Source organism: Acinonyx jubatus, chromosome C2 (genome assembly GCF_027475565.1).
Source record: "Acinonyx jubatus isolate Ajub_Pintada_27869175 chromosome C2, VMU_Ajub_asm_v1.0, whole genome shotgun sequence".
Taxonomy (NCBI): Eukaryota; Metazoa; Chordata; class Mammalia; order Carnivora; family Felidae; genus Acinonyx; species Acinonyx jubatus.
In genome coordinates this window covers 111,891,482-111,917,552 of record NC_069384.1, presented here as the reverse complement: position 1 = coordinate 111,917,552, position 26,071 = coordinate 111,891,482, and the positions used below count along the sequence as shown (strand labels likewise).

At 36.8% G+C, this 26,071-nt stretch overlaps 1 protein-coding gene across 1 annotated transcript; it reads left to right on the top strand.

Moving 5' to 3' along the window:
* Nucleotides 1–154: 154 nt before the first annotated feature.
* SELENOT (selenoprotein T) lies at nt 155–22,966 on the top strand. Its single transcript, XM_015072510.3, has 6 exons — nt 155–393; nt 16,811–16,921; nt 17,498–17,624; nt 19,679–19,766; nt 21,538–21,691; nt 22,218–22,966. The coding sequence occupies exons 1-5, from the start codon at nt 257–259 to the stop codon at nt 21,660–21,662; spliced, it is 588 nt and encodes a 195-aa protein (XP_014927996.1). The 5' UTR covers nt 155–256; the 3' UTR covers nt 21,663–21,691; nt 22,218–22,966.
* The last annotated feature ends 3,105 nt before the right edge of the window (nt 22,967–26,071 follow it).

Below are 26,071 nucleotides of genomic sequence, written 5' to 3'. Positions count from 1 at the left end.
CGTTCCCTCCCTACTCATCGAACTCCATCCGCGAGTCTCAGCACACATCCAAGATGGTGGGTCATGACAGTGAAACAGGTCAGCGATGCCTCCCAGAGCGTGAGTTGGCGCCGCACTGCGCAGGCGCATTTCTGCTTCCCTCCCCGACCTTGGCGGATCGCGCCTGCGCGGTGGGGAGCTGCTCGCGGCTCCCGCTCGGCCTTGGGCTGGCTGCAGTCTCAGTTTGAGGGCGGCCGAAGTGGCTGGCTCGATTAAGATGAGGTTTCTGCTAGTTCTCCTGGTGGCGGCGTCGGCGGTGATCCGGAGCGATGCCTCGGCCAACCTGGGCGGCGTGCCTAGCAAAAGATTAAAGATGCAGTACGCTACGGGGCCGCTGCTCAAGTTCCAGATTTGGTGAGTATGTGCGCCGGGCCCCGGCAGTGCCGCCGCGCCTCTGCTCGGCCTCTGTCGCCAGGCGAGGCCCCGGCTCTGCGGCCTAGCGGGCTGAACCTCCCCCTTGGCCCGGAAGAACGGCGCCAGCAGCCTTCCGCAGCTTGCCTTTTCAGAGGGCCTTCCTGGGACTGTCAGGCTGCCCTTCTTTTCTCCCAAGTATAACCGCTCACTTCGCTCAGTTCTTTTTTGCCTCCTAGAATGGTGGGAGTGGGGAAGGAGGGCAAGGGAAGGTTAAATACTGAAAGGCGAAGAGGTGGGAACAGTTGTCAGTACGGAGGACCGGTTGGCGGCGTCACGCCATGGCCACCCTGGCCGCTTGCGGAGGTGGGCACGAGTTGGCGCAGCGTCGGTGGAGGAGCTCCAGCGTTTGCCACCCGGTTCCCTTTTCCTCTCCCCTTTCTCGGGGTTCTGCCGGGCGCCGTCGCTGCGCCGCTGGGCGAAGGTTAATTCGGGTCGTTGGAGGAGACCCACGAGGGATAGACGCCTTTTCTGCTGGACCTTCCCCGGTCGACTGTTGAGTGAGGGAGTGGGGATTCTGACAGCTGGAGGGCGAGGAGAGGTCCTGGGAGGCTGATTCTCAGTTTGCAATTTCCAAAAGGTCTTTGAAAAGGAGCACGTTGCTCTTCTGACAACGGTCACTCCCAAACAACTCTTGTCTTTCTCCCCCATTCCTCTACAGCCCCCTCCCTGGAGTTGCCTGACCTGGCATGTCTTTCTACCTTTCTATTTTATGCATTCAGATAAATAGAAAAACAAAACAAAACAAAACAAAAAACAAAAGCAAAAACAAAACCCTGACCCAGAAAAAAAACCTGGCATTTGTCGACGTTGTTCTTTCTGTGATTTTGTTGTTACCTAGTTAAGTTAGAACTTGAGCAATAATGCATGTAATAAGGTAACTGGGTTGGGGGAGACTGAAAGGCTAAGCTAAAATAGTAAAATTGTAGAAATTAGAATCCTGTATCACAAAAGATTGTATTTTCTTCAGGATAGGATGGTTAGGTAAGTAAATTTTCAGAGTCATGGTACTTTGGAGTGTTGGTGTTGGCCATAATGCAGTTAAAATTGGCTTTTTAAAACTTTATTAATGTAAGTGTATTAAAGGTTAGATTTTCTGCTTACCCAGCCGTTTTTTTTTGGTTTTTTTTTTTTTTTTGCTTAATCTTTAAAGAGTACGCAAATACTTAAAATTTTAAAATTCAGTTTAAGTGACCCATAGAGTCCGAAAGTGAGATGTTGAGACTTTATTTTGGAGTGAAAACTATAAAAACCTAGAAGTTTCTTGATTAAAAACAACAACAAACTCCTTGAACTGTTTACTGTGTGGCCAGCATATATCATTTTCTGTAACGTACTGTAAAAACTGTAAATGGAAGTTATGGCTTGACCATTCCAACTTTTTACATAATTTTTAAAAATTAGAGAGTGGCAGTCATTTTTACTATCTGTAATTATTGTTAAGGATTAAGTGTGAAACTTTGGATGTAAGTAGTTTAAAAAAGATGCAGTTTCCAAGTTATGTAATTTTTCTCTTTCCTACTTTTGCATCTCTTGGTTTCACTTGTACTTTTCCAAAATACTCTTCTTTTACAATTGCTTCTGTTGGGATACTTGTCACAATAATTTAAAATGTTTTTTTTAAGTGTTTATTTATTTTTGAGACAGAGAGAGAGACAGCATGAGCAGGGAAGGGGCAGAGAGAGAAGGAGACACAGAATGTGAAGCAGGCTCCAGGCTCTGAGCTGTCAGCACAGAGCCCGACGCGGGGCTCGAACTCACGAACTGTGAGATCGTGACCTGAGCTGAAGTCGGACGCCCAACCGACTGAGCCACCCAGGCGCCCCTTTGTCACAATAATTTAACAAGTGCACCTTCCGCTGAGGATATTCATAGCAAAGTTTTCAAAATGTTCTGGGAAGGGCATCCAGTTCTTCCTCTCAACTTTTTAAAAATTTTAGGTACTTCATTTGATTTTGTGATGCATAATTTTTTTCATTCTTTTTCTTTCTTTTAAAGTACAAACTTGTCCCAAAAGTCTAATAAGAGTTTTCTCTTTCAGTAACCCAGAGCATGTTATGTATGGAAATCAGTTTTGTTTGGTTTTAGTCATACATGGGAAACAATTTTATTAGTATGCCCTCCATATACAGGTAAATTAGCTTGTTGTTTGTTACTTTTTCCCCAAGAGGTTAATCTGTGTATAGTAAATTGAATATTGGGTTTCTTGTTTTGGCAGAATCTCTTGGACATTCATTTGCAGTTTTGGGAGAGGAGAGGAAGCTAAAACGATTGAGGCTAAATCTGTGAAAATTCTTTGAATTCTCCTTGAAATTTAAGTGCTGTAAAAGGCAATTTTTCACTAATTACCACTATTAACAAAGGAGAGAACTATTTTTACCTTACTTTCAATTGCTTTTGTCCTCCTTTATATTTATTATGAGTACTCTCTCTTTAACTGTAGCTCAGTATATCATCCGTTAATTGTACCACTTTTATAATTGCTAAAGAACAAAACAGCACAACACATAAGTGAAATTAAAGGGAGAGAGATCAGTGTGCAGAATAGCTTAAAACAAAGTTTACTATTCTACATTCATGTACTTTTTCAGTAAATATTCATTCAAGACTTGTTTGTACCAGGGCTAAAGATACCATGGTGAACAATATAGATGTGATCCCTCATGAAACTTCCAGAAATGCGCAGTATTACTTTATATACGTAAGTCTTCGGTTTATGTTAATTGACGGAGTGACAGAATTAGATGAGTTTGATAACAACTGATTTCTTATTTTGGGAGAAAACTTATCTTGCTTATTTGGATGTTTAAACATTGAACGTAAAAAAAGAAAGTTCTCTAATCAGAGCTTAAAATAAAGTTCCCTTGTAACATTTTCCTTTCTTGTGACTTTTATGAATAAATGCATTCTGTATGTGAATGTATTCTGACAGGTACCATTTGGCATGATGTTTTTATATGCATGCTTTATTTTTTTCATATTTGAGATTTAACATGTAGTCAGACCTACAGCATTTAATCACTTGTAATTTAAAGAGCTTACTGGCTACAACTCTTTACAGTTAATACTTATCTGAGTATTTGACAACTGATTCACTAAGAATAGTAGATTAAATAAAGCTGAGATTTCAAAATGTAAGCAGAGTGCAGCAGAATTTTCTAATTTTGGTTAATTTAAGAATCCACTGCTATAATTTTAGGACAACCAACACAAAGTATTTTTTAGAGGTAAATGAAACAACTACTACAAGAACAGATTTGTATTTAAATTTATACCAACTCAGCCTTTGCTTTCATGGTATGGAGGCAAGAAAATAAAGCCCTAAGACTGATTTGGATGTTGATACTTACTAAGATTAGTAAAAGGCTGAATTGAAGAAATCGGAGAAATTGTGAGTCCTACAGATCGTGAGTTACCGTGGACCTAATATTTGCATATTCAACAAATATTTGAGCACCTCCTCTGTGCAGGCACTTTGTTGCTGGGAATTCGGTTTTCTCATAGACATCTTAGGCAAGAATGGAAGGCAGTCATTAATCCATGGACAACACATAAAATTCTAATTGTGCTAACTGCTATAAAGGAATAGTTGTGTGAGAGAACTAGTCAGAGGATCAGGGAAGGTTTTCATGAGGAAACCTACTTTGAACTGAGATCTAAAGGGTAAGATTTATTGCCAGAGAGCTTTCAAGCAATGGGAATAACAGGTTCACTGGCTTTGTAGTAAAGAGAACATAATTGCTTGAAGCCAAGGCTGCTGACCTCAAAGACCAAAAAGAAGGTGGCACAAACCCAGGAAGGTCTGGCAGGCCATGTTAAGAAAAGCTCAGGATCATTGTGGAAAAGACATTATAGGGGACAAAGAATAAGTATGGGGAAACCATTTAAGGGGACTGTTGGGAGTTGCCCAGGTGAGAGATGATGGAGCTTGGAATACAATGGTGGTGGTAGAAATAGAATGTAAAGGGACAGGTTAAGATCTTTACGAGATGCAGTTTTTCATGATAAGTTACATATTTGGGGGGAAGGAGAGGATGCATGGAGTGAGAGGTGTCAAAGATGGCTCCTGAGTTCTGGCGTGGTACTGTGCCATTCACTAGAATGTTAAAGGAGACCAATTTTATGGGTGTGTGTGTGTGAGAGAGAGAGAGAGAGAGAGAGAGAGAAGGAAAGGGGGAGGAACCCTGAATTTTTAAAATACAATAATGGGAATATCCTACAAAGAAATTTCATCTCCCCAAAATAGCCATAGTAACTGAAACTAAAAACTTAAATACCAGTTACTGTATTTCACCAAACCTAAGATGTGATGGATTAGAAGTTACACATTATTTTATATACCACTCAGAAGGAAAAAAAAAATACTGCCATTTAAACTGGGACACAGTAATGATTATAAGATAAATCCTGATTTTTAAAAAGATGCTAAATAGGAGAAGTGTACTTCTTGGAATCAATGAAAGAAATGAGTAAGTTGATCCAGATAGTAGAGAACTAATGGAGTGTGATTAGAGAAAAACGAAATGCTGGCTGCCACACCTACCACTATAATAGATTTTTAAAGTTTTCCATAATTATGTAGAACTTAGTCACCATTTTGTTTTTGTTTTTGTTTTACTATTTAAACAACAAACAACTGCAGTATCTAAATGAATAATGTACACATAATAGTTGTCTCTACTTAATGAGCAAAGAAAGGGGCACTTGGCTGGCTCAGTCAGTAGAGCATGTGACTCTTGATCTCAGGGTGGTGAGTTCAAACTCCACATTGGATGTGGAGCCTGTTTAAAATAATAATAATAATAATGAACAAAGTACTTCAGTCCAAAGCTTTTAGAAGTAGGTAAATTATGAGTGGTTTTAAAGGTTTTATCTCCTCTTACAGAAAATGGAAACATTGTTTCCTTACCATTTGCCATTAAGGTAAGTGGTGGAAATCAAATTGAATGTGTCATTTGGAAACATCAAGTTAACCTTATAAATTTTGAATAGTATAGTTACTGGGAAACTGCGTTTATTGGACTAATGCTTTGGAGGCCCAGGTTCTAAGTTGATCTGCCTCTTATCTTCTGAATGACTTTCTGGAAATTACTGAAATCTCTTTAGCTCTCAATTTTTTCATCTCTAACATGAAGTTATTGGTTGCATGCCAAGTAACGTTTAAAATTCTGTTACTCTGTTTTATATGTTAGGAAGCTTCATGGCAAAAAATGAAAGCATACATATGTGTTTCATTTCTGCCTTTGTCACTGAAGAGTGTAGTTGGAACTTCCTGGTTCATCTGATTGTCACCTTTTCTGCTTTCCAAAAAGGGAAATCAAATCCTGTTTTCACATGACTTACCTTGATGGGGGTGCAGCCTGGGATTGTTGAGGAAGAAATCTTGCCATGTGGGTTTTGCAAGAACTGCTCATAATCAGCTCCGTTTTTTATGCCCCTTTTTTTCATGCCACCGTTTTCCCCTTTTGTCCAGTATTTAGGGAGATAAGAATTAGTTTTTTACAATAATGTTTGAAAACCTATAGTCTGGTGGGAGAGACAGACATGTTAAACAGTATTACAGTAGAGCTTTCTGTTCAGTGTTCTAAAAGAGGTCATAATAGAGGGCTTTAAAAACCTAGTGGAAAGAAGGATTATCTATTCAAGGAGAGTTGGAAGGCTTTGAGAGGAGGATATGAAATCTAGAGGGGTATGGGGAAACCATCAGGAGATGTAGAGAAAGAGCTTTATAGAAGTAAGGAAGATCATATGTAAATGGAGCCTGAGTCAGCACAAAGCGGGGAGAGGGGACAGGAAATAAAGGAGGCAGATAATCAATTAAAAAGTCTTAGTACAGTGTAAATGCTACCATTTATCAAGTTTTATTATTGTAATATATTATTTTCATCGTCTTTTATTGTGATGAGAACTTTGGTAAGTAAATCTTTGAAAACTTGAAGACTTTGATCTTTTACAAAATGAAATTAACTTTCTGGCTATAAACATAATACATGTTTCTTGTAAAAATAATAAGAAGTGTAGGGGAGGAAGAATTCTTCCTCTACCCTTCCAGGTTCTTTTGGCTGGTCTCTTCATCAAAATGACTTAAAAGATGAACAGGAGAAAAACATTTAATTACATGCTTATGAGAGCCCCATAAAAAATATGAGATGCAAGAACAAGTGGGGCAATTGAGGCTTATACAGTATCCTCAGCTAAGCCTGGGGCTTCAAAGGCGGGGAGAGACACAGGACAATAAGAAGAGCAGATGTTTGGTAATTAGATGTTTGCCTTGCCACAGATAAAAAGTTACCTCTGATAACAGCTTTCTGTCTGGTTCAGGCACCTTATCTAAATTCTTTCAGGTAGTTAAGGGAGCAGTAAGTTGGGGGTTTTTTTGTTTGTGTTTTGTTTTGTTTTGTTTTGTTTTGTTTTGAGTCTGCCTGGTCTAGATTACCTTCAGCTCAAAATAAGCCACATGCCAAAGTGGCATATTTTGGGATCACATAATTTGCTCTCCCCTCAGAAGTACATATAAGAAAGCAAAAAATACTTGTAGCTCTCTATTAATATTTGAAGAGACTCAAGACGACTGTGCACACAATACTGTATTATGTAATTCTACAAAAAATGAGTTCATAGTCATAGGCTTTTTTTTTTTTTTTAATTTGCCTTCTCCTTCATCACTTATCATTTGCTGTCAGTAAATAGGGAGATGCATCAGCAGGCACAGTATTACATAAGATGAGTGTTCTTTAAATTATCTAACTAGTGCCTTATTGGTTAACACGTAGGTTGATCCCAGTTTTTCACAAAATTACTTTGCTAAGATGAATATCCTTGAATATATTGTGTACTGGTCCAATAATTTCTATAAACTAAATCCACAGAAATAAAGTATTATGATTATGTTAAAGGGTATCACATTTAAATTTTGACATAGTTAAACTAGCTAATATTCCTGCTAGAAGAGCTTGAAGTAGTAGGTTGGATTTTTTTTTTTTAATTCAATTTAGTTAACATACAGTGTAGTTTTGGCTTCAGGAGTAGAACCCAGTGATTCATCTCTTACAGATGACACCCAGTGCTCCTCCTGAAAAGCGCCCTCCTTAATGCCTGTCACCCATTTAAGCCACGCCGCAATCCCCCCATTCCAGCAAGTAGATTGGGTTTTTTAAAATTTCTAGCTTATTGCACTTTAATTTTTTTTAATGTTTATTTATTTTTGAGAGAGAGAGAGAAAGACACAGTGTGAGCAGGGGAGGGGCAGAGAGAGAGGGAGACACAGAATCCTAAACAGCTCCAGGCTCTGAGCTGTCAGCAGAGCTGGATACGAACTGTGAGATCATGACCTGAGCCGAAGTTGGATGTTGACCCGACCGAACTACTCAGGTGCCCCTAGTTTATCGCACTTTAATCAGAGAATATGACATTTGCTATTTCTACTTCCTAGGCATTCTTTGTGACCTAACATGGTCATTGGTTGCAAATGTTCTTTGGGCTATCGGGGATTTTTTTACTATTGAAAATGAAACCTGATGTAGCTGTGAAATCTGTTAATGATAATATTCAGATCTTCTGTAATTTTTGTTGATTATTTATCTTCTATCACTTATTCAGTTTTCTACCCATTATATATATATATAAATATATATATATATATATAAATATATATATATATATATATATATATATTTTTTTTTTTTTTTTTTTAGGGCCTCAAAATATTTAATTCTGCTTTTTGGTTTTGGGATTTCTTACAGTGCTTCCTTACCTCTTCTCATCCTTCTGCTTCTTGCAGAAGAATATTTTTGGATATAGGCTCTTATTTTGAATCTTTTCTATTTGCTATTTCTGCTTTCTTGTTTTATGACACTTTTCTCGTAGTCCCTTAGGTGTTTTTGTTTTGTTTTGTTTTTTCTGTTTGTCCTCCCTGTTTCTCAAAAGAGAAACAGCTTCAGATATTACCAGTTGTTGAAGTGTATCTTCTCCAGTAGACTATTAATGAGTTCACTTTTTCTTCTTTATTAGAATGTTGCCAGCCAAAAAAGGCATGATTTTTGTCTGCCTTGGGTTCTATCTCTTATTGTGTGTCTTCAGTTAATATTTATTGAAAAAGTGAGTACAACCTTTTATAGTCAGTCCACTGTGGTTGGCCCTGAGATACCCTGACTGCCTCTCTCCCCCTCTCCCTGCCTTTATATTCCTAACTGGAATGTAGGTTGATATCACCTAATAGTGTTCATTTCTAGTAGGTTTTTACCTGGTTAGCCTCTGTTCCAGCTTGGTAGCTGTTGGGCATAGAATGTAATACATGTAAAACTTGAGTTTTGAACGTACCCTTATCAGTAATGTTCTTGGTCTGGCCTCTATGCCTCTACTGGTGGGGCTAAACTTTCAGAATTCATTATACTACTGCAAGTCTTCTTTCTGCTGCTCTGATATCCAACACACCCTTTTTGATTGTTACAACTTATTGTCCTGTTGGTGGTTTTCTTTCTATGATTCCTGGCTTTTTTATTGAGTTTATTCTACTGTGATGTGAAATCAGTCTACAACCAGCAGGTTAATGCACAGGTCAAATAGGAAAGCAATAAAGCAGCCCAGAGACTTCTTTAGTTTGGCCATTGAACTAGCACAGAACACGATATATTTTTTTGCCAGTTTCTCTGACAACTGATAAAAAATAAACTGAGGGTGTATTTTGTGGCATGTGAATCATATCTCTAATTAAAAAATATTGAAAAGAATAAAAGTTTGATATATATAAAGTATTTTAAGACACGACAAAGAATTTCTATTTATTTATTGAGTGCTTTTTATTGAGTGACTACATACTGTATAAATCAGTTTATAAAAAGTGTTTTCCAGAGTAAACAGAAAATTCCTTCCCCAGGAAGAGCTGAGGAACTAAGCAGTTTATAAATTCTTGGTAGAATAGTCTGCAGCAACAGAATTCCTGAAATGTTACGTCAATGGTATAGAGAAACTAGAAGCTAATGACCTCAAGAATAAAACAAAAGAAGGAAGAGAACAGAAAAAGATAATTAATCACATTTTAGGTTTGTCAGATCTTTGGAATAAACTCAGTAAAGAAGCCAGGAATCTTAGAAGTCACGTTAGTCATATTTTGTGTGTGCGTTTTTACTGTGGTGGCCACTGTAGTGTTCTAAGAGTAAGGTAGCCGGAAGGGAAATCACTTGATTTCGTACAATACTGACCCTTAATCTGATACTTCTTTGGTGCCGCTTCTGCCTCATCTTAAAAAACTGAACAAGTTCTGGGCCACATTTTGGTCTTCAGAGTGTAGCACTCCTGTTTGCAATTTTTTAAAAACATTTATGACTTTAGTCTGTTTTTCACTCCCTGAATACCTTGTTTCTTGTGTAGTTCCTAGAACACCTTGCAGATTTCATTCCTTAAAGCACTTAGAGCAGGTGATGCACCAGACACGTGTTTATATTATAGCACTTCATCTACTAAATAGAACAAGGAGAAATAAAGATTACATACATGTAAAGACACAGCTTTCAATGATCAGTGAGCTTTTGGACTGAGCAATGCTATAGACAAATCAGAGAGCACAGTATTTACAAAATATCTTCCTGATTTTATTGGTGCACTGTGGGAGAAATTTAGTTGAAATTCTTGGGATGCAAGTAGCAGAAACCTTTTTGAACTGGTTTGAACAATATGTTTGAAAATGCATTTTAAAATTGTTAGAAGAATAGTCCGTGAACCTAAAGGCAAGGATGCAGCAGGGCCTCAAGACAGGCTAGAATAGAAAACTGGAAAGTCTGAGATGTCATTCAATCTTCCCTGGCTCACGTGTCCTTTTTTCTCAAGAAAAGATACTTTATTTTTCTCTGGTTCTCTGAAGACTGACTTATCAGTCCTTTGGAAAGATTAAATGTGTTAAATGTTCACCTTTGGGGAGATAGTCACTTTTTAAATCCCATTTCTTTGTTTTTAGTCAGGGAATTCAAGCCTTCCTCTGACAGGTTTGCATTTTTCTGGACTGTCAACAATGGCAGGCATTGGTTTCATTATGTAAACAGGATCCAGTCCTATGTATGGGTGAGAAGACTGTTGGAGAGGAGGTTATTTTTTTTTTTAATTTAATGTTTATTTATTTTTGAGAGAGAAACAGAGCATAAGTGGGGGAGGAGCAGAGAGCAAGGGAGACACAGAATCCAAAGCAGGTTCCAGGGTCTGAGCTGTCAGCACAGAGCCCAATGCGGGTTCGAACTCACAAGCCATGAGATCATGACCTGAGCCCAAGTCAGACCCCCAACCGACTGAGCCACCCAGGTGTCCCGAGGAGATTATTGTAAATAAAAGGGGAAGGTTTATTCAAGAGATGCTAAAAATAGAAAGAAATCATCAGTATTTATTTCATAAATATCTGAGATTTTGCCCTGTTTCATTTTTAAAATATTTTTTAAAGTTCATTTAATTTTGAGAGAGAGTGTATGCACAAGCAATCTGGAAAGGGGCAGAGAGAGAAGGAGAGAACAAGAATCCCAAGCAGGCTCCATGCTGTCAGTGCAGAGCCCGACACAGGGCTCAAACCCACAAACCATGGGATCATGACCTGAGCTGAAATCAAGTGATGGACTCAAGTTTGATATAAGCAAGCATTTGACTACAGTTAGGGGCAGACATAATATAGAAAGGGGAAAAGTGGGGTGGTTGCCATCATGAGTCAGGACACTGTAAACATGATAGACTTAGTAAAGCACAGAATATATTTGAAGTAGCACAGACAAGGCATTTTCCTTTATTTCCTAAATATCCTTTCTGTCCATTACATGTAGATCATCTCATTTGTATGCAAGTTTTTTCTTTTAGAAAAGTACCGTGAAAACGTATTTTAAATTAGGCAATTGCACAAGTCGACTCTGTATAGTGATTACTAGAGATTTGCAAAGTGATTAGGAATTAACGTTAAGATTTCAAAGTTTAAGTCTACTTCTTAGGGACTTTTGGTCCTGGGGCAGGAGGAAGAGACATCGGCGGCAGCATATATTTAGCATGTTCACATATTTATGTATTAGAGGTTTACTGAAAGTCAAAGTCTTACTCATGGATGCAGAAAGAATGGAATAAGTTGAAAGAGCTGGGTGTGGTAGTAGAAGTGGAATGAGAACTGGCTCCTTACCATGTATGCCTTTAATTTAACATTTTGCCCACCTCGATAAACACTAGTTATATTTTGTTTTGGAAAACATCTGTCAGCAGTGGAGATAGCTGTTTCAAAACAGAAAAATTCTTTGGGGGAAAACAGTTATACAGGGAAAAGTTTCTTTAGTTTTTCTTCACAATTCTGGACACAAATATAGGGAGGAAAGTTTACTTAGATGTAAGGAAACTCATCTAAAAAATATGTTGTGTCAATTTTGTAAACTGCTTCATTTTTCAGAAATAAAATAGGTACAGGGTTTTTTTTTGTTGTTGAGGTATAATTGACATAATGTGTTAGTTTCAGTTGTTCAGCATAAAGATTCCTTATTTGTATGTATTGCAGAATGATTACCGCAGTAAGTCTAGTTAAAGCAGTCACCATATGTAGTTATAATTTTTTTTCTTGTGATGACAACTTATACGATCCTCTCTCCTAGCTACTTTCAAATATTCCGTACACTAATACTAACTATAGTCACTATGCTGTACATTACATCCTCATGACTTCAGCATTTTATAACTGGAAATTTGAAGAAAGGTACAATTTTAAAGTCTGTTTTGGGTTTCAAGAATATGAGCTGATTCTATCTGGATTTTGATCTGGAGGTCTGAGACTATGCCGAAGACTTGAGACTGGAGGAACCAAGGATAGAATTAGGCTTCTGAGCACAGTAGCCAGAAAAGTAGGTGACTAGGAGGAATCTGACCAGAGGTGTTGCCTGCATGTAAATACACCTCTCTAGCTAGGCCTCTTTGGGCTTCCCTTGGCAAAGGATTGGAACTCCAGAGCAAACACGAGGGACTTCTTGGGGCCCACAGGTTTTTAGCTCTCCCAGAGGGAGAATCTATAGGTCTTCCTCATGGAAGAACCTCAGAGATCTCTGTCACCAGGAGTTCGACTGTATGGGTATTTGCTAGTGGCATTGTCACCAAAGGGAATTATTTCCTGGACTTAGGGAAAGATAGCTCTTGCATCACCTAAATGTCCTATTGGGGTCTAGAGGAAGGGGCTAGGATCTTAAATCACAAAGTCTGTGTTCTAGTCTCTCAGCCCTGACTAAGAGCAGGGACCGTATCTGTGTCCCTCATCACTACATACCCAGTGCCTAATATAGTGCGTGACTTGTAGTAGGCATTCAATAAGTATTTGAGTGAGTGAATTAATAAGTATATGGATGTATAACTGTGGAAGAGTCACTTCATCTCTCTGAGCTTCCTCTTTTCCCCTTCGTCTATTAAAAAAGAAGCTTGAACTCAATTAACTTTGTCTCTAGCTCTCAAAATATTTCATTAAAAGTTAAGAGAATATCATTTTAGATAATTAACTCCATTGTAAATACTGATGCAAACTTGAGAGCCATTGACATCAGGGGGCATATCTTGGTTTCAAGGTAGTTAGGCATATAGGTGAGCTAGATTATTTTTGTAATATTCTCAAAACAAAAGCACCATTAAAAATTTCTTGTAGAGAAAGCAGTTGTGACAAAATACTACTATTTGGTGAATTTAACAACAGTAATAATAAAATATTAGATAAGGTAATTGTTTAGTAAACATAAAGCATGTTTACTAAGTTCTTTTAAGTATAGTTGTGGAAATTTGTCTCCCTTTGCAAAAATTTCATACTTTTTAGGGACTTAATTTCTTGTGAAATTTTTATTCTGAAGGTAGAGGAAGTATTAATTGTAAAGGAAACAGGTGAATTTCTGTTTGTTTGTTTTTCCTGAAAAATGAGTTTTCTTAAATTGAGATCTAGTGTTTGGACTGTTATGCCCTGTCACATATCAACCTGACGCCTGTGGTGGTGGTTGGTATGTTTTTCCTTGATAACAGTGTGATTGACAAAGCTGGCACCTTACATTTTACTTTACTGTCACTTAATTACTGATTCTGCTTCCTCTGTACTTTCATTGCTTTATATTTGTGTGTTCCTTAACTTAGAATTTAATGTACCTAAATGCTTAACAATCCTACCTGAGTTTGTAAGCTCTTCTGTTGATTTGGCGGTACTGCCTCCTGTTTTTCTCTCAGCTTTATTGAACTATGATTGACAAATAGAAATTATGTATAATTAAGGTGATAATTTCATATACATGTATATTGTGAAATGATTACCACAGTAAGGTTAGTTAACACATCCATCACTTCATACAATTACCTTTATTAGGTGAGAACATATATTTATTCCCTTAGCAGCTTACAAGTATACAATACAGTCTTGTTAACTATAGTCACGTTGCTGTAATTTAGATCCCTAGAATTTATTTGTTTTGCGACTGGAAGTTTGTATCCTCTGACCAACATCTCCCCATTTTGCCTATTCCACAGCCCCTGGCAACCACCAGCCTCCATGTCTATGAGCTTGGCTTTTTTAGATTCTGTGCAAAAATGAGATTATACAATTTGTGTTTCTCTTTCTGACTTACTTCACTTAGCATAATGTCCTCAAGTTTCATCCATGTTGTTGCGAATGGTAGAAGTTTTTTTTTTTTTTTTCTGAATAGTATTCCCCTGTGTATTTATACCACATTTTCTTATCCATTCATCTGTCCATGGACACTTAAGTTGTTTTCATGTCTTGACTATTTTTTTTTAAGTTTATTTATTTTGTGTGTGTGTGTGTGTGTGTGTGTGAGAGAGAGAGAGAGAGAGAGAGAGAGAGAGGAAATTCCAAGCAGGCTCTGCACTGTCAGCACAGAGTCTGGCGTGGGGCTCAATCTCACTCATGAACTGTGAGATCGTGACCCAGGCTGAAATCAAGAGTTGGATGTTTTAACCGACTGAGCCACCCAGGCGCCCCCATGTCTTGACTATTGTAAGTAATGCTAAAATGAACATGGCGGTGCAGATACCTCTTAAAGATAGTAGTACCTTTGGATATATGCCTAGAAGCGGAATTGCTAGGCCATATGGTAGTTCTGTGTTTAATTTTTTGAAGAACTTCCATACTGTTTTCCATAGTGGCAGCACCATTTACATTCCCATCAACAGTGCACAAGGATGCCCTTTTGTCCACCTCCTTCCCAACACTTATCTTTTGTCTTTTTGATAATAGGCATCCTAAATAATAGGCATCCTAACAAGTGTGGGGTTATATCTCCTATGGTTTTCATTTGCATTTCCCTGTTGATTAGTGATGTGGAGCACTTTTTAATTTATCTGTTGGCCATTAAAAAAAAATGTGTTTTTATTTTTTTATTTTTAGAGAGAGAGAGAAGGTGCACTTGAGTGCGGGAGGGGCAGAGAGAGGAGAGGGAGAATACCAAGCCCTTTCATGGGGCTCGATCTCACAAACTGTGAGATGACCTGAGCTGAAATCAAGAGTCCAGCACTTAACTGACTGAGCTACTCGGGTGCCCCTTGTTGGCCATTTTTATGTTGTCTTTGGTTCCCCGTTTTTAATCAGATTATTGACTTTTGGCTATTGAGTTGTATGAGTTCCTTATATATTTTGGATATTAACCTCCTTTTTCAGATACCCGATTTGCAAATATTTTCTCCCATTCTGTAGGTTGCTTATTCATTTTGTTGATAGTTTCCTTTGCTGTGCAGAAGCTTTTTAGTTTGAAATAGGCCCCCACTTACTTATTTTTTGCTTTTTATACCTTTGCTTTTAGGGTCAAATCCAGAAAATCATTGCCAAGACCAATGTCAAGGTGCTTACCAACTATGTTTTCTTCTAGGAGGTCTGTGGTTTCAGGTCTTATGTTCAAGTCCTTAATCCATTTTGAGTTGATTTTCATGTATGATGGAAGATAGTGGTTTCATTCTTTTCATGTTGCTGACAGTTTTCCTAATACCATTTGTTGAAGAGACTACCCTTTTTTCAGTGTTGGCTCCTTTATTGTAAATTAATTGACCATTTTTGTGTGGGTTTATTTCCGGGCTCTTGATTTTGTCCCATTGATCTATGTGTCTGTTTTTGTGCTACTACTATACATAGTTGATTACTATAGCTTTGTAATACAGTTTGAAATAAGGAAACATGGTGCCTCCAGCTTTGTTCTTTCTTCTCAAGATTGCTTTGGCTATTCTGTTTTTTTGCTTTTTTTTTTTTTTTGATTCCATACAAATTTTAGGATTGTTCTATTTCTGGAATTTTTATACAGTTGCATTGGATCTGTAGATTGCTTTTGGTATATGGACATTTTAACAATATGAATTTTTAAAAAAAAATTTTTTAACGTTTATTTTTGAGACAGAGAGAGACAGAGCACGAACAGGGGAGGGTCAGAGAGAGGGAGACACAGAATCTGAAACAGGCTCCAGGCTCTGAGCTGTCAGCACAGAGCCCGACGCGGGGCTGGAACTCACGGACCGCGAGATCGTGACCTGAGCTGAAGTCGGCCGCTTAACTGACTAAGCTACCCAGGCGCCCCAACAATATGAATTTTGAACCCTGAAAATGAGATGTCTTTTATTGTGTCTTTAATTTTTTTCATCAATGTCATAAAGTTTTCCTTTTGCCTGTATATGCACTCTGGTGGCCTTTTTCCCTTTTTTTGCTGGGGAAGCCTGTCATATATCCACAGTTTAGTGTTCAGAAATTTTAATGGCGATATTGGATGCTGTTGACTTAATTGCTAGAGTAATGATATAGATTGCTGTCATATTGTTGAAAATTATCTTCCCAATCTTTGTTTTTCTTTGTAAAGTAGAAGCAACTGTAGGGTAAGAAGGGATTTAAGAGTTCTTTAAGTTACTTTTATTGTGATTGAGCAGGCATGTTTGCCCAGTTAGTGGCAGAGTAGGAATAAGAGCCAAAGTTTCATGTCTCATGCCTTGGTATTTTGTAAGCTTTCTGTGCCCCAGTTTTGCAAGTCTCTATTTTAGATGTGTAAGAGTTGTTTTCATTTCAGTGTTTATACTTAATGATAGCTCCCCAAAAAGCAAGGTGATTTGAGAGCTCAAAATATGCTAACATAGGTGAATAGATACTTGCTGCTGCCCAACAGTAACCCAAGTCTGTAATGTTTAATGTTCTAATAGATGGATATACATGGGGGAAGGTAACTTAAATAAGTGAAATTTGTGAAAAAACCTCCATGTTGCCATCCTCCAACATCAATCATTATTACTTTGTCACTGTTCATTAGAAACACTTTTAATCCTGGCAATTTTTAGACTTTGTCTAAATGCAAAATAAGTGTAGGCATATTCTGAAGCACTTAATGGAAGCACTTTTATTTTTCTACAGTGTTTCCTGAGGTTATAGGCGGGTGTTTGAGGAGTACATGCGGGTCATAAGCCAGCGGTACCCAGACATCCGCATTGAAGGAGAAAATTACCTCCCTCAACCCATATATAGGTAAGTAAATTTCAGTAACTTAAAAGTAATTTTTTTAATGAATTTTTTTTTCACTTCGGTGAGTAAACTTCTGTGAATTGGTTCAATTAATTGGTTATTATAACTTCTTAGTTGGTTATAATGTACAGAGAAACTCTTTTACAAATAGCAAGTTTATTTGATCCAAATTTAGAAGAATTTTACTGAAAGAAGGAAAAGAGGAGGATTTTTTCAGAGGTGGCAATCTTTTAAAGATGTGTTTTCTTATATAATTTTTATTTTGGAAATAAATGAAGAACACCCAAATTTTTATACAAAGTCAATGGTGTAAAATTCCATGCTGTTAATAGGATTTTTAAAGGCTAATGCTGTATAATTTTACAAGTTAATTTTTTATTCATTTAAAGGATATTTAGTTTTGTTTTAAAACTCCACAATGAACTTTAGTTACTATCTTTTTCACTAGTTGTAATTAGTAAGTTCCAGATTTGGTGTCTAGAAAATGTCTGTATACATATACTTGAGTTAGGAAGTTTTTGAATTAGGTGAGAAATTGTGGCTTCTGATGAATTTATATATATTTTTTTCTTTTGATAGACACATAGCATCTTTCCTGTCAGTCTTCAAACTAGTATTAATAGGCTTAATAATTGTTGGCAAGGATCCTTTTGCTTTCTTTGGCATGCAAGCTCCTAGCATCTGGCAGTGGGGCCAAGAAAATAAGGTATGTAACTTAATAGTTTGGTAGCTGTAGGTTTTTAGGTTGTCAATGGAAATATTTTACTGGATTGTTGTGTACTTGTTGCTGATTCACCTGTCCACGTGTATTATTTCAGCTTCAATCATTTTTTAATCTTTGCGCAAGACACTTAACCGTTTTTGGACTTAGTTTTTTGTTTGTATTTGTTTTTCTTTTCTTGGCCTTCGTTTTTATGTTTATGTATTAAGAATGATTAGCTCTTATCTTTTTACTATTTTTTTTAAAGTTTATTTATTTTGATGGCGGGAGAGGGGAAGGGTCAGGGACAAAGAGAGGGACAGAGAAAATCCCAAGCAGGCTCCGCACTGTCAGCACAGAGCCCCACACAGGGTTCTAACTCAAGAACTGTGAGATCATGACCTCAGCTGAAATCAAGAGTCGGACGCTTAACAGGTTGAGCTACCCAGGCGCCACATCTTTTTACTATTTGAAGGATAGTGAGGTGTGACTTTAGTAGAACCTGGGCACAAAATAATTTAATACCTGATATTGATTATATAGATTAGGTCAAATCATATACAAAAAACATAATATACATAGAATGCAAGGCTTTTATACCAAACAATATGGGTATTAATGGGTTTATTCACATTAAAAATGGGATTTCTGCTGATTTGTTCTTATTAAAATTTTCTGTTTTTATTATTTGTCCTTTGACTCTTCTGTTCAATCAGTATAAATAGACCTACAAATCTTGTGCTGTCTCTTCTCCTTTGTAGGGTCTTGCTGTAGCATACGTTCTTTTAGGTATCTTTCATTTGTTCCACTTAAAATCATCTTTTTCTGGAGGGTCTTTCTGCTATGAGAAATACAGTTTTATTTCTCTCTTGGATGAGATTGCTTCTTAGGTTTCCTTCTGAGAAGTATTCTGGTTTCTGGTCTTGTTCTTTAGTTCTAGGCTGAAACTACTTTTAGTGAACTCCTACATAGCTATGCTTTTTTTTTTTTTTCCTTAGGAAAAAACTTATTTCCAGTAATAGGCAAGGCTTCTTAAAATAAACATCATCAGGTGCTACCTCTCACTGAACTGTGTCTCTACCCTGTCATTAGTAAGACTGCTATGCATAAGATTAAGAATTAGAAGTTAAGTACTCATGACGTTTTGTGTTACATTTATTAATTCTATTGATTCCATCTTTAGTGCATTTTACTTCTGAAGACATATAACATTATTGATCTATGGAAGAGGAATATACTTAAAAGCTGTAGTTTTCATGCAACTTCCTTGTGTATTGTTTGCATAAAAATAGACATTTCCAAATGCGAGAGTAACCTTTAAGAAATTAAAGCCTACCTAGTTCAAGTGGGACTGGGAGGAGAGCTCTTTCTCTTTTGCTATGAGCATTTTTATTAACTTTTTTTGAAACAACTTGCTGTGAATTGATATCTTCACTACATCCTGCTTTTTAGTCAGGTGATTTTATTAAAACTTTTCTGTCCACCAAGGAACTTCTCTTTGGAAAGGGTATAGGTACGCATTCAAAAGGGAAGTGAATGTAATTCAATATGCAAGTGCTTTCTCTTACCAATTTTTTTATTTGACTCAAAACGATTTGTTTGGAACGTGGACAGGTTGTATTGAATACGTGGAGTTGCTCTTTATTGCATCACTAGTCTCTTGTGAATTCATACCTTACATTATAAAAATGGTGAAATAAACCCTTCTTATGCTGGTATTCGTTTGTTTAACTTATTAAGGCTATTACGAGATCTCGAGAAATTCTGTCTCTGCATTATGAATATATATTCTTCAGTGTGTATACGGCTGTGAATGAATGTATATTCTTCAGTGTGTATACGGCTGTGAATGAATGCGTTTTTCTTATTCTGTATATGTTATCTGAACATATAGAAGAGCAATAATAGTCTGTATAGAAACTTTTAAAGTAGATTTAAAAACAATCATTACCAAATAAAAATGAGTCTGCATATTTAAAAGATTACTGTGTCTTCAGTTGTAATATTGTTTTGTCTTTAAAATAACTTTGCCTGTTGTACTTAATTATATTTTCTTTTAGGTCTATGCATGTATGATGGTTTTCTTCTTGAGCAACATGATTGAGAACCAGTGTATGTCAACAGGTGCATTTGAGATAACTTTGAATGGTGGGTTCTGAATAATTTGCATTTTGTAACACATTTTATTTTTTTTATTTTTTTTTTAATGTTTATTTATTTTTGAGACAATGCGAGAGACAGAGTGCAAGCAGCGGAGGGGCAGACAGAGGGAGACACAGAATATGAAGTGGGCTCCAGGCTCTGAGCTGTCAGCCCAGAGCCCAACGCAGGTCTTGAACTCACGAACTGTGAGATCATGACCTGAGCCAAAGTCAGGCGCTTAACCGACTGAGCCACTCAGGCGCCCCGAATTTTGTAACACATTTTAAATGATTTATAATGACCTTTAGGCTTTTCTGTTTTCCATAATATGCAAAATTATCACTTTCTATGGTCCTCATCTCCCCTGGCTTGAGAATTATATCCATATGATGACTCCTGAATGTACTCAACAGAGTTCTAGATCTTTCTTCTAGGTGCTATACTTGGGAATCTTAAACTCCTACTCCCAATCTATTGATTGCCTCTGCTTCCTGCAATTCTTGTGTACTCCAATTTGCTCCTCCCATGGCATTTCTTGTTTATTTATAATGGCACCATTATCATTCTACCCAGTTACCGATGTCAGAATCCTAGGATAACCTCAGTTTCTCCCTTACTCTCCATATCTGATGGATTACTAAGTCTGATTCTTAATTCTGCCATCTACATTTCTCAAAAATCTACTTCTCTTTATCTTTATTACCACCACTCTAGTCCACGCCATAATTATTTTGTTACCCTCTAATACATTCTCTAAACCAGAGGTTGTCATATATGACCTATGAGCCAACAGTAGTTTTTACACTTTTTTAATGGTTCCAAAACATCAAAAGAATATTTTAGGGCACAAGGAAATTAAATGAAATTCAAAATTTAGTGTTTATTACCTGAAGTTTTGAGTTCTGTCAAAAAATTTGTGGAAATTTAGTTCTCTGGTTACCTTTGTGATTTCTTGGATTTTGCCTCTTGATCTGTAAAGCCTAAAACATTTATTATCTGTCTTCTTACAAAAAAATCTGCTGATACCTGTTCCAAACAGTGGGGTGATTTTTTCTTTTTTTTAATGCACATCATTTTCGTCTCATTGCTTTACTGCCTCAAGTTCATTAAGTGGCTTTACTTTGTCCTCAAGATAAAGACCAGAACATTTAACATAGCCAAAAGGTCCTGCATGATGTAGACTAGGGATTAGCAAACCATGGCCATGTGCACTCTCTGTCCTGCCACCTGTTTTTTAAATAAGATTTTATTGGAACACAACCATGCCCTTGTTTTGCCTGTTGCTTCTTTCAGACTACAATTAGAGTTGAGTAGCTGTGATAGACTATATGTCTCTGTAAGCCGAAAATGCTTGCTTCCTGGCTCTTTATAGTTTGTTGACTCTGATCTAGTCCCCATTCACCTATCCAGCCTCTCTTGTACCAGCACTCTTCTCCTGTATTTCAGCTCTTACTTTTAATGATACCTTTCAATTTTAATAATACCTCTCACTTTTAATAATAATTGCAAAGGCTCCTTTGTAGCCTCCCCTGTGTCCCTCGGCATCTTCTGCTTTTAATTCTTAATACACAGTTGTGATTTGTAGCTATTTTGTATAGTACTTTCTATATTTCCCCTACTGGAATGTAAACTATACAACGGTGTAATTACAGAAATGTAATTCTGTGGTTCACTTCTGTATCCTCAGCTGTATATATAGACAATAAATATTTGTAGAGTGAACACTTATTATAGACTCATCTTTAATTTTAGGGGGTGGTACTGTTTATTTTTATAGATGTGCCTGTGTGGTCCAAGCTGGAATCTGGTCACCTCCCATCCATGCAACAGCTTGTTCAAATTCTTGACAATGAAATGAAGCTCAATGTGCATATGGATTCAATCCCACATCACCGATCATAGCCCCACCTATCAGCACTGAAAACTCTTTTGTAAGTAGTTTAAAAATACAATAACTATTTATAGGTATCATTCTCATCACAAATCAGCAAGGTACTAGATATTCTAGTGTCTATTATCACTTGAGTTCCCAACTTAAGATTTAATAGATGGATGTTTTCTTTATTAAAATTGATTAAGTGATCAAGAGCATTTTGGACCTGCCAAAACAAGGTAAGGTTGTGCTAATAATTTTATCTTCAAGGCTTAAAAGCTGGGCCTATAACGTCATTTTTTGGACTCTGAACTCCTACTAATGGTCAGAATTGGTATATTACGCTAGAATATTTATATACATATCTTCCCTTTACCTGCAACTAACTAGTTGCTAAGAGTGTGCAGATTCTTTTAACATGGTCAAGATAGAAAAGTTATAAGCAAATGTGTGTGAACACAGAGAGGTGAATATTAGTTAACTTTTGCTTAGCAGAGATGTTCTCTGTTCTCTTCTTATTAATAAGTTGATTTTATAAGAGTGAAGTTTGAAATAAAATACTCTTTTTTGTCTATGTCTTTCAGACATTAAGGGATTTTTTGCAAGAGCAGCGTGACTGACATTATGAAGGCCTGTACTGAAGACAGCAAGCTGTTAGTACAGACCAGATGCTTTCTTGGCAGGCTCGTTGTACCTCTTGGAAAACCTCAATGCAAGACAGTTTTTCAGTGCTGGCACATTTTGGAATTCTGCACATTCGTGGAGTGCAATAATACTGTATAGCTTTTTTTTCTTCCCCAAATTCACTCAGTTAATAGTTTTTAAAAAATGTAGACATTACTACTTGTACCTTTTTTTTCCTTAGTCATACTTGGAAAAGTAGAAAATTGAGTTACAATTTGACTTTTTTTCAAAGATGTCTGTTAAATCTGTTGTGATTTTATATGAATTTTCCTTTTTTATAGTTTAAAATTGATCTTTTTGGGAATACAGCTGAAGTTCCCAAAAACTTTATAAGAGTTTATCAGGCATCTTTAATTTGGTCATGTCCAATTTATATAGTTTTCAAAACACTGCAGATTGTGAACAGTGCATTATATGAGATAATGGGGGGAAATCCTATATCTAGAGTACTCTACCAATTTGTGTGTGTATGTGCGTGTGTGCGTGTGTGATTACCAGAGAATTACTAAAAGACCAACTGCTTTTTAAATACTGTTATGTAGTTCAAGTGTCTTGCCTTGACCAATCTAATGAGTTGATTAACTGGGCCTTTATACCTAACTCAATAAAAAACTAAGCGGATGTAAGTTAAATAAAAAGTTTGAATTTATTGCCCAGCGTACCTATTAACCTTATATTTAAAATTGTCTTCCTCAATTTTTGTTATTTCATAAGTAACACATTTTAGATTCACACACAGTAATAAGTCATTTACCATTTTTAGGATAACTGAAACTCATTTCAAAGTTCAGTTGAACTTCTTTACAGGATTAATTTTAGGTGAATGGAGACTACTTGCCTAATAATTTTACTTGTTTACCATCATATATCAGAATTTTATTATATTTAAGGAACAAAATTGAAAAGTTTTTTATTCAGTGAATTTCATATCTTTCCAGAGTTCTAAAAAGATAGTGTTTTTTTTTAACAAAAAACGTAAACTGATGGACTGTAAAAGTAATTAAGTGGAAATAGGATCATAATGTATAAAAATAGTCCTATAGCAACAGTCTTAACATATTTTAGCTTCCATATGGGAATAGGAATGATAGGTCTAGATTTGTTACTAGAAATAAAGTGATTTGAGGAAAAATTATGAGCTAATTCAACATTTGGTCTACCGAACACTTAGCACAACCTTATACTTCATTTATCACTGGATATTTGTTGAACTGATGTCTGGTAATCATCATGATTTTACAGCCTCAAGGTGGAATATACTGTAATCTCTAGCTAACAGGAAGTTAGTCTGATAATTCACTTCAGGAAATTGATTTAATGGCTTATCCTTTTAATTAAGACTGCAGAACTGTTAACCTAAGTTCCTATTATGGCAAGAGTCAATACAATTTAAGCTGGAAGTTACTAAGAGGTTATTATTCAGGTGTAATATTTTATCTTTGCCTAGGGCTTAAAACCTTGTTAACTTAATTAGTACTAGCCCAGACTTCCTGTTTCTTGTAAAGTGAACACAGTGCTCAGTGTGTTTAGGGTCTTTCCTCAGCTGATGGCCATTCCACTAGTGACAAGTTAGCCTTTTGGCATTTAGACCTTCCAAACTCAAGCCTTGGGTATTCCCATGTATCTGACAGGTTAACCTTGAAGAACCTATGATTAAATTTTAACTTTTTTTCATGTTTGTCTTGGGTGAATAATTTGTCTTTTGGAGAATAGCTTTAAGTGGCTTAGATGCTGATAAAACTCAGTGTCTTATTTTGTCGACACTCATCTCAATATTGTTTTATCTTTGACCGTATTTAAATCTAGGAGTTAATAGTCTAGTGAAAAAATTAGTGGGAAGCATGAATATTGGAAAGGGGGAAAGTTAAAAAGAAAGTATTTAGAATTAGTTTATTATATTTCTAACATTTCAGAATTTATTAGTTGCTTACAAACTGGTGTGGCTGTGTTGTTTATAAATGTTTATGTACTATGTTAATTAGAAGACCATAGGACATTACAGCAGCTTGGCTAATGTTTTTGGTGTGTTTACCACAGTTGCTCTTGTGGACGAAATTACTTGTTAGATTAATAAAAAAAAAAAATCTGTTGGCAAAATATGGCTTTATACCTCAGTATCAAGATATACAAAACATATACTTCAGAATATAAATACATTTTTTATGGCATTAACATTAATGACAGCAGTTGGTCAGCCTTTACCATTATCAAAGTCCAGCAGGAGTCCAATGATGATTCTTTCTTATTTTGAATGTTATTAGTTTGGGACCTTGATTGGTTGGTATTTTATCACTGTCATAATTTTAAATAATTCAGATTTTAAAACTAGCCTGCAGATTTCTAAAGCATGATTTGATGATATTCAATACTAAAGCTTTAAAAAAAATCTCTTGAGAGAAACGCGAGGGATTGTAAAGTTTAGTGGCTTACTACGATAGCATTGTGAAAATAAACTTACGTTGAGCTGATGTGAAAGGAACCCCTCTTTTGTGGAATTAAATCTATGCTAGGACACTTCACATAACAACTGTATTTAGGAAATTTTATTTTGTAAAAATTGTTGGTATCAAATAGCATGTTCTCTTTCTAATGCTTTTTTAACCCAGCCAGTGCTAACACTTCACCTCCTCCTTCTCGGTCTGGTACTCAAGTCTTCCTGCTCTTGGATTGTAAACTGCTTCTCAAGCCTTATGGTCCCTTTGTGTTTCAGTGTTGCTGAACTGACAACAGGTCTGTAGCGTGATTCTGTGCTGGGTTGGAGCAGAGAGCAGCAGTTTACGTCATTGTCCATCATTACCCCCAACCTCCAGAATTTCTGAGAAAGTAAAAGTGACATTCCCAAATCTGGAGAAAAATAATATGAGGACGTCCCCTCTTGACCGATAGAGGCAATTTAATGATCTCACAAGAGGAAACAAAGTGCAGATATTTTTAAAAAATTCTGGTGAGCCTCTCCATTCCATGGTCCTGGGCTCTTTTTCCCTAGGCTTCAGAAAAGCGAATAGATGTGGACTTAGTTCCAAACTGTATCTTGAAGAAAAATATAAACTGGTCTCAGAGTGGGAAGAGTGTTAAGTTGCCTGCTCTCTATCAAAGCTTTTTAGAATGTTTTCTGTTGCCTGTGTTGAGCTTGAGCGAAATAAAAAGGAACATGATAACTATGTAAATATACTGTAGCATTAGTTTCAAAACTTTTTGTGTGCCTAAGAATCATTGGGACAAATTCCTGGATGCCATCCATAGAGATTCAAATTCAGTTGATCTGAGATGGGACCCAATAATTTGCATTTCAGACAGGCTTCCTGATAATGCTGGTGCTGTCTGTCTAGTCCACACTGAGGAGCACTGCGCCATAGAGCAGAATGCAGAAGGCTTATGACTGAACCTGCAAGAAAGTGTACCACATGGAACAGAAGAAAATGTTGTCCATTTGCTTCATGTTTATAGAGTGACTCAATAAGAATTCAGTAAAATGGGAACTCAAAGAGGAAACAATGCGAGGAGCGGGAGATTATGTTTCCAAGAAACATTGAGGACTCAGTTGTCCCAAGTAATCTGTTTTATCTATGTGGCAAAGTTGTGTAGTTATCCTTTGTTGGGTTCGTATTTTAAAACTTTTTAGGGGCACCTGGGTGGCCTCAGTTGGTTAAGCATCCAACTTCGGCTCAGATCATGATCTTGCGGTTCATGAGTTCAAGCCCCTCATTGGGCTCTGTGTGACAGCTCAGCGCGTGGTGCCTGCTTCGGATTCTGT